Here is an 11,301-nt window from a genome sequence, read left to right as displayed (position 1 = left end):
CATCCATTCTTGTACTTTTACTTTTCATTCAATTTTCTTTTCATTTGTGTTCCTAGACTCCTTTTGTTTCTGTAGCTGTGCTGTTATAGTGTAGAAGTTTTGGTTATTGGCTTAATGAGATATTAACCCCACTACATGTTTCTCTTTTCTGCTTCATCCCCACTGCACGAGGGGTTTTGAGCCCCTCTATCTAGCTGTAGCATCCATCTGTCTGAAGTCAATCTCTACCTGCCTGGTTTGGTGTTCCCTAGCCATAGTTCCGCTTCTGGACTTTCCTGCCCTGGTCCTTTTCTCCCCTGATCATACCTCTAGTCTCCAAGATTAAGATGACCGCCATTTACCATGTAAGAACATTAAAATGTTAAATCAGTCGTGATAAGCAGGGGCGCATCTTTCACTGGGGACGGGAGGGACACGTCCCCCCCACATTCTGAAATAGCATTTTTGTCCTCCCCAGTTTTATCATTGGGATGTGATACAAAACGAGCCTACGGAGTGCTTTAGGACCATGCAGACGCCTCCAAGCGGTCGGGTAGGCTGTTTGGAGTGTTTATCCGACTGGATAAACAAATAAATGTATGTTTCCCCCAATTCTAAAACCAAAGTTGCGCCCCTGGTGATAAGTATAGCTTGTGCTATTCCAATTATTTATTGAAGCTTTACCATTGTTAAATGAGGTCTATGTTCTCTGCCTCTTACCTAATTTAAGGAAGACGGATTGAGCAGGACCAAGTTTAAAGCCCCTTCCATGTTTCTTTGCATTACTCAACAATGTCCATAGGAACACTTTTAGTTATTAAAAAGGTTGTAGTGTGAGGTGTAACATAACCGTTCCTCTTGTAGGAAACATGGTTAACTATACCTTACATTGCCGTATCACATTGTAGTCATTACTGTTCAAAACATCTTCATTTTGGTCCTCTTCTTCCCTGTGAGTGGGATGTGTTGTGTTGGGTGAGTTGCACGTGTCCACTCTCTATGACAACACAGACGACACTATTTGGTTCAAACACAACTTTATTAACATATGCTGTATAATCAAAACAGGTCCTGAACAGAGGTCATCATGGGAGTTCACAAGCCTTACACAGGGAACAGAGATAAACGGGTCTTTCTTTCTAAAAAATACTGTAAAACACTTTAATAATATTACTGGAAATATCACTGATGCCTTTGCTGCCTGTGTTTAGTACATTCACTTGGCTTCACATCAAAGCCTTTGCAATGTTTGAGCATAAAATTAATGGATGATTGTAGCAGTGTAAAATGGGTACAAGTTTCACAATATGATTTAGGCTAACCTAAGGGAACCAGAAAAATCACACATTGAGGAACATGGTTGATAGGCAGAACAAGGTGACAGAGGCGCTCATGAAAGTGATCTTGTATAAGCTGCAAGTCTGATGTCATATTGCTTTCCTTGGCAGAGTCATCTCCATCTCCCATCTACACATGTCATGTGCAGTAATAAGACAACATAAGATATTACAATGTTTCCATTACAAAAGCAGCATTTGTTTAAAAACTCGGCGCTATAAAAGTTTTCAGTTCTCACATTAACACCACTGTCAAGCATAAAAGCCACACAAAGGAAGCAGTCACAAATGGAAATCAGCTGGATAGACAGTCAATCGAATTAGCTGTCGTTGTCCCACCCTCTACCCAGTGTGGGATTGGAGGAGAGGTTTGATGTAATAAGCCCCTCCCCTTCCATGGCTCTCACTGATGCTGGTGTTGCACTGTGGACTTCTATCTCCACTTACACAGCGGTTTCTGTGACATCATTTGCTGCGATTTTTTTTAAATAAAAGAGAATGTTTGCTTGTCAGGGTTAGCTGTCCATGGTCTCTCTTGACCATAAATATCCAAGACAGATCCAATAAGTATTGGGAGGGTTTCTTTGAGTGCAGCATCCAAGCAGAGGCTGGTTTCAGGTCAAGAGGATGTGGGTGTGAGAGGCGTGGGAAGGTCCTTCCATCAAATGATCAGGCACAGAGTCAGTTCTTAGCTCAGTGACAACGGAAGATAGAGAAAGCACAATAAACAGGAGACCTAGATCCCAGTTGCCCTGGGCATTTAGAAAATGTCCTTCACGGTATGGGTCGGATCCAGCTGATGTGAAAGGTGTGAAACATGCACTTGTCAATGGGGGGGGGGGACAAATGTATTTCCTCTACATGAGCAAATGGCTTCCTGGGTCATGCTGTACAGAACATCGAGACAAAGAAAAAAAAACAGGATAGATGAGGAAAAAAGAAACAGGATGGCGGAAGGGGGAGGAGGTTGTGTAGGCCTAGATGTTAGGCCTGGGTGTGCCTAGACACAAAGAGCTCTGGGGAACCTGCCGACGGGGAGAGAACAAGGCAGTGTCAATCATGGCTCTATTTAGACACGAAACCCAAATGTAACCCCTATGCACAGACAAAATTATATATGTAAGACTGAGGCCCATTGGTGCACTAGAAGAGTATAAGCAGGTAGTAACATTACTATAGTAACATGATCCCACCTGTCCTCAGTGAATCCGTCCATCTCCTCTTCATCATCCAGCTCCATGTCCAACTCGTTGTCCAGACAACCGCAGCCATACCCACTCAAGACACTGCGGAAATAAAGCGGAAAAATCATGCCTCATTATTCAAACATACAGGTACATGTGGTTGCTCTGGTTGACAGATTGTTTGTGGAGGTTTTGGAGTTGACCTAGTAGTCCCCTTTCCTGGCATTTTTGTCCTCCTGGTAATGGATAATAGTCTCACACATCATGAGATCAGACAGGCTTTTGGTTGTGAACAAGCTGCCTCGGCACGTCACGCCCAATCAACTCCTGCTGCTGTGCTGGTTTGGTGTGAGCAATTCATACCAGCAACATGAGACAGATTTTCCAATTTTAGATCATACACATTGGACCATAGAAAGTCATCCACAGGCCAGAAACGATTTCGGACTGGCTGTAGAACTAACAAACCCATGTGTGTATTGTCACAGATTGCCTTGATAATGGAGTCAGACTGAAGCCCGCTGTGGCTGCTCACCTGACGGAGCGACAGGTGAAGAATACAATCCTCTTCAGCTTCTTGTTGTAGAAGAAGTAGTTGAAGGACCAGAGGCTGCCTTCCTCCCCAAAGGGGTCTGAGTCCAGGTCAGGGTTGTAGCTGAGGACAAATAAGGACATATAAATATAGTACATATACCGGCGACAAACACAACAAGCAGCATATACATTTACGTTCACATTTGAGTCATTTAGCAGACGCTCTTATCCAGAACGACTTACAGCAGTGAATGCATGCATTTATTTTTTTTGTACTGGTCCACCGTGATAATCGAATACACAACCCTGACGTTGCAAGCGCAGTGCTCTACCAACTGAGCCACGCGGGACCACCATATCTCCCACACACGCACACCTGTAAATATCACATTCCTGCAGGCAAATTTCCTGGTCGATGGAGTTCCACAGCTCAGGCCCCAGGGAGTTGAACTCCACGCCAACTGATGAGTACAGGCTGCTGTTCACCGCATTCGCCACCTGGGGGAGACACGGCACACAATCATTAGGACGACGTATTCTCCTCACAGATGTGTAGACCTGTCAAACTCAAATCCTGGAGGGCCGAGTGGCTGTACTTGATCGATCATTTCAGGTTATTGTGATAAATCAGGTTAGAATTATGGTGATTGCTTAGTCACCTGGTGGTTTAGGTCTTCATTAGACACAAAACGAAAGGAAATAAAAGTAACCAGCAGACATGACCCTCCAGGAATTGAGTTTGACACCTCTATCTTACAGCCTGTGATATTCCATAAGGCCCTTGTAAAAAACTCACTACCTTCCCCTTATGTGTATGGCTTTGTAACAATGTGCTTCCGGGACTTGCATGGGAAGATTCAAAGTATCTGTATATGAGTATCTGGGCAATGCTGAAATTAGGCATGAATGACCGCCCATTTAGATTGGTTTAAAGTCATTCTAAAGTGGTGTAATCATGAGAGGAGCAGAGGCAGTGCTACTGACCCAGTTGAGGCTGGGCTCACGGCTAAACTCGTGGGCCCGGGCTGCGCTGAAGTCGTAGTCGGGCCTGAACGACTCGTTGAGCGTGGTGATGAGGTAGAACAAGGTCTTCCTGCAACACTTGTCACTCAGAGGGTTTTCGGCGTCCTCACTGCTCTTCCCCAGTCTGCACAAAACAAGTGAGATGAGTAGAGAGAGAGGGAGAGAGTTCAGTAATTTGGTTGGGAAGTTTAATTTAATTAACCTAGGGCACAGACATATTTTTCACCTAGTCGGCTCAGGGATTCGAACCAGTGACCTTATGGTTACTAGAGCAATGCTCTTAACCGCTAGGCTACCTGCCACCCCCTTAGTGTGCCACATAAGAGACTAATACTGTGACAACACCAGTATCAATGCATTAGTGCACACCACAGCAAAACTTTCCGCAATGGAAGACAGGCAGTCCCTCCCTGTTTGCTTCCGTTTCATTCCTGGTGTGATTTCCGTGTTATGTAAACATTGATAAGGGGTGTGGCTGTGGTACTTACTGGGGTGGGCTGGTGGCGCTGGACTGGGGGGGTGAGAGGGCCTCTAGGACATGTGGCTCCCCCTCCTGGCAAAATTGCTTAAACATGTGCTTGTCATCACCAGCCATCTTGCAGGAGTAGCTCTCGATCCTATAGAGACAGACAAAAAACCCAGAGTTAACTTTTGTCAAGTGGACATCCATTTAGCTACTGACCAAGGAGGACATGGGTATTGTATCAAACTAGTCATGTCCAGAATTCAATACTCAGGGGTCATGCTAACGCAGGATTTTGCGTTTTTCACTCATAAAATGAAGGATAAAACACAAACAATATCTTGAGCAAGAAAAATGGACACATTTTGTGCTTCAGTTGCAATTCTCCACTCGGATGAAATATCTTTGCTTTCGCCACTGGATCAGCAGGACATCTACTTTGTGCTTAACACAAGTAATTTTTCCAACAATTGTTTACAGACAGATTATTTCATTTATAATTCACTGTATCACAATTCCAGTGGGTCATAAATTGACTGTGCCTTTAAACAGCTTGGAAAATTCCAGAAAATGATGTCATGGCTTCAGAAGCTTCTGATAGGCAATTGGAGGTGTAACTGTGGATGTATTTCAAGACCTAAGTGATTTTCTTTGTTATGTTTATTTTCTGTCCTAGTAAAGTTGTTTTTGCGGACTAAAACCTCCCTGTCTCTGTGTCAATCTCTGCACGCTCAACCCAACAGTTTACCACACCGTTTAAAAAATCATCAATAGCCTCATCCCTGAGCAGTTTCATCCTTCTCCTACAGCTCAGTTCAGAAGGACGACTGTATCTTTTAGGTTTCTGGGTGGTTTAATACATAATGCGGGGATCGACATTAACGCTAGTCCTCCTGTCTGCGACAAGTAACATTTTTAAAAAATAAATTCAGACAAGAAGAATATACTGTAGATTTAAGTAGTCCGAATGGAAAAGTAGAAATGGAAAACACAGAAATCACAATATCAAACAATTACTCCGATCAGAATTTTTTCAGAGGCCAACACTGGAATAATATTAAAATCGGTTTCATGTAGCCTACATAAATAAATAAAAAACGACAAGTCAAAGTGAAGGTGATATGCATACTGGCTACAGCCTCATGTCCAAACCGATGCTGACATAACAGAAGCACCAGGAAAATGTAGACAAACTTTAATGAGAGTTTTAATTACATAAATATAGGCTAAACACCAGTCATGTTTGACTAACATAATGAAGGATAATTAACGGTAGATCAAATGGTCACAAGACCAGAGAGTGAAGGACAGTGCATGTTGTGCACCGCAACATCACCTACCTTGAATCTGAGCGGAGGCGGTCAACATTTTAAAAACGATTTAACCATAAAACTTAAATTGTTTAAAACCTGGACATTGTATGTCATTTTATGAAGTATGTCATGTTTCAAAGTAGCCTAGCCAAAATACGACCACTGAAATGAAGGAATTATTTTCGAAACCCTTAATATGCCATTAAAACCAGCATTTCTCGTGTTCTATTGGCTTTGAAATCAACGTTCTTTAATTGTCCTACAGCCAAACGCATAATACTAGTCATATTAGTAACCCACGCTAGTTGATGCATCTTTAGATCTCCCCTTTCTTCATTTCTAATGGATACTTTCATCTCTGTCACATGAAACCACTTGTGCGTGAGGTGCGAATGGTATTTTCCCTGCTAATTGCATTTTGGAACATTCGCATGTAGCCAACAGCCATGTGCGCATTGTTGAGCTTATAATATGAAGAAATAAAACGTCAACATTTTAAGCTAAACGGTCTGATCTGTTGCATCAGCCTCAATGCTTTTTTATTTTTTTTTATACAAGTGACTTGTGCTATTGGACAAGTAAAAGAAAAGGACAAGTGGCAAAAAAAAGTTACATGTCAAGCCATGCATAATGCACAGCATAATTAACTAGACCACGCTTAAAAATATATTCAATGTCTGATTTGTTATTGTTAACCATCTACAAATCGCTGTCCTTTTTTACGAGGCTTTCGAAAAGCTCCCTGGTCTTTGTAGTCGAATCTGTGCTTGAAATGCAATACCTGGCTGAGGGGAGAGAGGAAGGGTTAGTATTTTTAAAATAATGTCAACCCCTATAACTTCACACAGAGTGAGTCCATGTAACTTTGTGATTTGTTAAGCAACATTTTACTCTTGAACTAATTTAGGCTTGCCTAAACAAAGGGGCTGAATACTTATGCCACGACTATATTCTAGATATTAAATGTCTTATCATTAAAAAAAGGTCACCCCCCCCCCCCCCCACTTTGACATAATATTTTGTGCATTGTTGACAAACAATGACAATTAAATCTATTTTAATCCCACTTTGTAACACAATAAAATGTGAAGAAAATCCAAGAGGTCTAAATACTTTTGCAAGGCACTGTATGTCTCGTGTTCTGTATTTATTGCTTTGAACAAGTATCTGTGTCTGTGTCTCTGTTTCACTGTGCTCTATTTGAGGGGTATGGGTGGAATGCAGAGGGAGTGGAGCAGAGTCTAGTCATGTGTTTATTTTTCCTTCACCCCCAGTTATGTAAGAGCAGAGGTTGTGCAAACCAAAATCTGGCTCAGAGACACACTGTGGCCCAGTCTTATTATGGGAAGGAGCAAAGGTCACGGGGGGTGGTGACATGACTGGCCTAGTTTTCATTAACAGACAAATATTGAACAAACAGGGACAACTGGGATGATCTGAAACCCATAGAAAAGTTGACCTAAAAAGCTGAGCTAATAACCTGTGGAAAATTAGGCCTAGTTGTGAATAAACGCACAAATTAGGATATAAAGGATAGTTGTTGTGGGTGTAGGCCTATTTGTAACAGACTTCCTGGTTCAATCAAATAAATACATTATCCAGAAATTGACATTCTAAGGAAAACTTTTCACTGACAGAATTTGTGAACTTCCTCAAATTCCTGTGCGAGTGTGTGCTCTGTTGATCATTAGTAATGGGTCCAGTTGAACTTTGCTGAGTATTGGCAGACGTTTGGCTCTTTATTAGGGTGGAAAGAAGCAGCCTCATTGTGTCACATTGTGCCAGCACGGCTCTTGCTGCCATTGTTTCCCATTCTAATTCAGTAAGTAGCAGTCTAAACACAAGCACTTGGTAGCTGTTTCAGTGCTTATCTGTGTGTGTATGTGTCTCTATGCAAATTACTGCGTATGAATAGATAAAGTCATTGATCACGTGACACCATTCATTCCTATGTGTAGACTCAATAGCGCATTTGAAGCCAAAAACATTTGTTAAGATGGCGTCCAATGGATACATAAAATGTGCAGTTTCAGCTACTCCAGGAAGTGATGTTGCAAGCTAGCTCAGGGCTGCGCCCTCTCATTGAGTATCTCAAGTTGAAGGCTGACTGGGGTACTGACGGCTGCAATTAGCAATTAAAATGACCCTTAAAAACTTCTTCTGTGTGCGAATTTTAAATAAATTGTTTCAAGAACATACATTTTGTATAATAGAAGCAAATATTGGTACCACGATTGTCTTCCACAAAAATTACATATAGACAGTTGAAGTCGGATGTTTACATACACTTAGGTTGGAGTAATTAAAACTCATTTTTCAACCACTCCACAAATTTCTTGTTAAACAAACTATAGTTTTGGCAGGTTTTGTCGGTTAGGACATCTACTTTGTGCATGACAAGTAATTTTTCCCAACAATTGTTTACAGACAGATTATTTCACTTATAATTCACTGTATCACAACTCCAGTTGGTCAGAAGTTTACATACACTAAGTTGACTGTGCCTATAAACAGCGTGGAAAATTCCAGAAAATGATGTCACGGCTTTAGAAGCTTCTGATAGACTAATTGACATAATTTGAGTCAATTGGAGGTGTACCTGTGGATGTATTTCAAGGCCTACCCTCAAACTCAGTGCCTCTTTGCTTGACATCATGGGAAAATCAAAAGAAATCAGCCAAGACCTCAGAAAAAAATTGTAGACCACAAGTCTGGTTCATCCTTGGGAGAAATTTCCAAACGCCTGAAGGTACCACGTCATACCGCTCAGGAAGGAGATGCGTTCTGTCTCCTAGAGATGAACGTACATTGGTGCGAAAAGTGCAAATCAATCCCAGAACAACAGCAAAGGACCCTGAGAAGATGCTGGAGGAAAGAGATACAAAAGTATCTATATCCACAGTAAAACGAGTCCTATATAGACATAACCTGAAAGGCCGCTCAGCAAGGAAGAAACCACTGCTCCAAAACCGCCATAAAAAAGCCAGAATACGGTTTGAAACTGCACATGGGGACAAAGATCGTACTTTTTCATCTGGTCTGATGAAACAAAAATAGAACTGTTTGGCCATAATGACCATCGTTACGTTTGGAGGAAAAACGGGGAGGCTTGGAAGCCGAAGAACACCATCCCAATTGTGAGGCACGGGGGTGGCAGCATCATGTTGTGGGGGTGCTTTGCTCCAGGAGGGACTGGTGCACTCCACAAAATAGATGGCATCATGAGGGAGGAAAATTATGTGGATATATTGAAGCAACATCTCAAGACATCAGTGAGGAAGTTAAAGCTTGGTCGCAAATGGTTCTTCCAAATGGACAATGACCCCAAGCAAACTTCCAAAGTTGTGGCAAAATGGCTTATGGACAACAAAGTCAAGGTATTGGAGAGGCCATCACAAAGCCCTGACCTCAATCCTATAGAAAATGTGTGGGCAGAACTGAAAAAGCACGTGCGAGCAAGGAGGCCTACAAACCTGACTCAGTTACACCAGCTCTGTCAGGAGGAATGGGCCAAAATTCTCCCAACTTATTGTGGGAGAAGGCTAGCCGAAACATTTTACCCAAGTTAAAGGCAATGCTACCGAATACTAATTGAGTGTATGTAAACTTCTGACCCACTGAGAATGTGATGAATGAAATAAAATCTGAAAAACATAATTATCTCTATTATCATTATTCTGACATTTCACATTCTTAAAATAAAGTGGTGATCCTAACTGACCTAAAACAGGGCATTTTTTCTCGGATCAAATGTCAGGAATTGTGAAAAACTGAGTTCAAATGTATTTGGCTAAGGTGTATGCAAACTTCCGACTTCAACTGTAATTAATATATATATATATATATATATATATATATGACACACACACACACACACACACACACACACACACACACACACACACACACACACACACACACACACACACACACACACACACACACACACACACACACACACACACACACACACACACACACACACACACACACACACACACACACACACGCAAAGATTTCCATTTTCTCATACTCAATCCCCTTGACTTTTTCTATATTGTGTTGTATATTGCCTTATTCTAATGTTTTACATTGTTTCCCCCTCCTCAATCTACACACAATACCCCAGAATGACAAAGTAAAAACTTTTTTTAAAGTATTATTTTTGATTCATTTTTTAAACTGAAATATTACATTTATATAAGTATTCAGAACCTTTACTCACTACTTTGTTGAAGCACCTTGGCAGTGATTACAGCCTCTAATCTTCTTGGGTATGACGAAACCAGCTTGGCATACCTGTATTTAGGGAGTTTCTTCCATTCTTTTCTGCAGATCCTCTCAAGTTCTGTCAAGTTGGATGGGGAGCGTCGCTGCACAGCTATTTTCAGGTCTCTCCAGAGATGTTAGATCGGGTTAAAGTCCGGGCTCTGGTTTGACAACTCAAGGATATTCAGAGACTTGTCCCGAAGCCACTACTGCGTTGTCTTAGCTTTGTGCTTAGGGTTGTTGTACTGTTGGAAGGTGAACCTTTGCCCCAGTCTGAGTTCCTGAGCACTCTGGAGCATGTTATCATCAAGGATCTCTCTATCCTTTGCTCCGTTCATCTTTGCCTCGATGCTGACTAGACTCCCAGTCCCTGCCGCTGAAAAACATCCCCACAGCATGATGTTGCCACCACCATGCTTCACCGTAGAGATGGTGCCAGGTTTCCTCCAGACGTGACGCTTCGCATTCAGGCCAAACAGTTCAACCTTGGTTTCATCAGACCAGAGAATCTTGTCTTTCGGTGCATTTTGGCAAACTCCAAGCAGGCTGTCATGTGCCTTTTACAGAGGAGTGGCTGCCGTCTGGCCACTCTACCATAAAGGCCTGATTGTGGAGTACTCCAGAGATGGTTGTCCTTCTGGAAGGTTCTCCCATCTCCACAGAGGAACTCTTAAGCTCTGTCAGAGTGACCATCGGGTTCTTGGTCACCTCCCTGACCAAGGCCCTTCTCCCCTGATTGCCAGTTTGGCCCGGCGGCCAGCTCTAGGAAGAGTCTTGGCGGTTCTAAATTTCTTCCATTTAAGAATGATGGAGCCTACTGTGTTTTTGGGGGACCTTCAATGCTGCAGAAATGTTTTGGTACCCTTCTCCAGATCTGTGCCTCTGCACAATCCTGTCTCGGAGCTCTACGGACAATTCCTTCGACCTCATGGCTTGGTTTTTGCTCTGACATGCACTGTCAACTGTGGGACCTTATATAGACCGGTGTATGCCTTCCCAAATCATGTCCAATCAATTGAATTTACCACAGGTGGACTCCAATGAAGTTGTAGAAACATCAAGGATGGTCACTGGAAACAGGATGCTCAATTTCAAGTCTTATAGCAAAGGGTCTGAATACCTATGTAAATAAATTATGTTTTTTAAATATTTTTAAAACATTTGCAAAAATGTCTAAAAACCTGTTTTCGCTTTGTCAT

General features: G+C 42.1%; 1 protein-coding gene across 1 annotated transcript in view; it reads right to left on the bottom strand.

Moving 5' to 3' along the window:
• Positions 1-999: 999 nt before the first annotated feature.
• LOC139583565 (repressor of RNA polymerase III transcription MAF1 homolog) overlaps positions 1,000-11,301 on the bottom strand; it is a 23,414-nt gene continuing 13,112 nt past the window's right edge. Inside the window, exons 3-8 of the mRNA XM_071414785.1 lie at positions 4,546-4,674; positions 4,019-4,181; positions 3,411-3,532; positions 3,036-3,155; positions 2,510-2,602; positions 1,000-2,341 (exon numbers count right to left, since the gene is read on the bottom strand). Of these exons, the coding sequence (XP_071270886.1) occupies positions 2,317-2,341; positions 2,510-2,602; positions 3,036-3,155; positions 3,411-3,532; positions 4,019-4,181; positions 4,546-4,674 (652 nt within the window). The 3' untranslated portion in view covers positions 1,000-2,316. The remainder of the gene's footprint in view (positions 2,342-2,509; positions 2,603-3,035; positions 3,156-3,410; positions 3,533-4,018; positions 4,182-4,545; positions 4,675-11,301) is intronic.

This window comes from Salvelinus alpinus, chromosome 8 (genome assembly GCF_045679555.1).
Source record: "Salvelinus alpinus chromosome 8, SLU_Salpinus.1, whole genome shotgun sequence".
NCBI lineage: Eukaryota > Metazoa > Chordata > Actinopteri > Salmoniformes > Salmonidae > Salvelinus > Salvelinus alpinus.
Note: the sequence above shows the minus strand (reverse complement) of the source record. Positions and strands in the feature narration are given on the sequence as shown.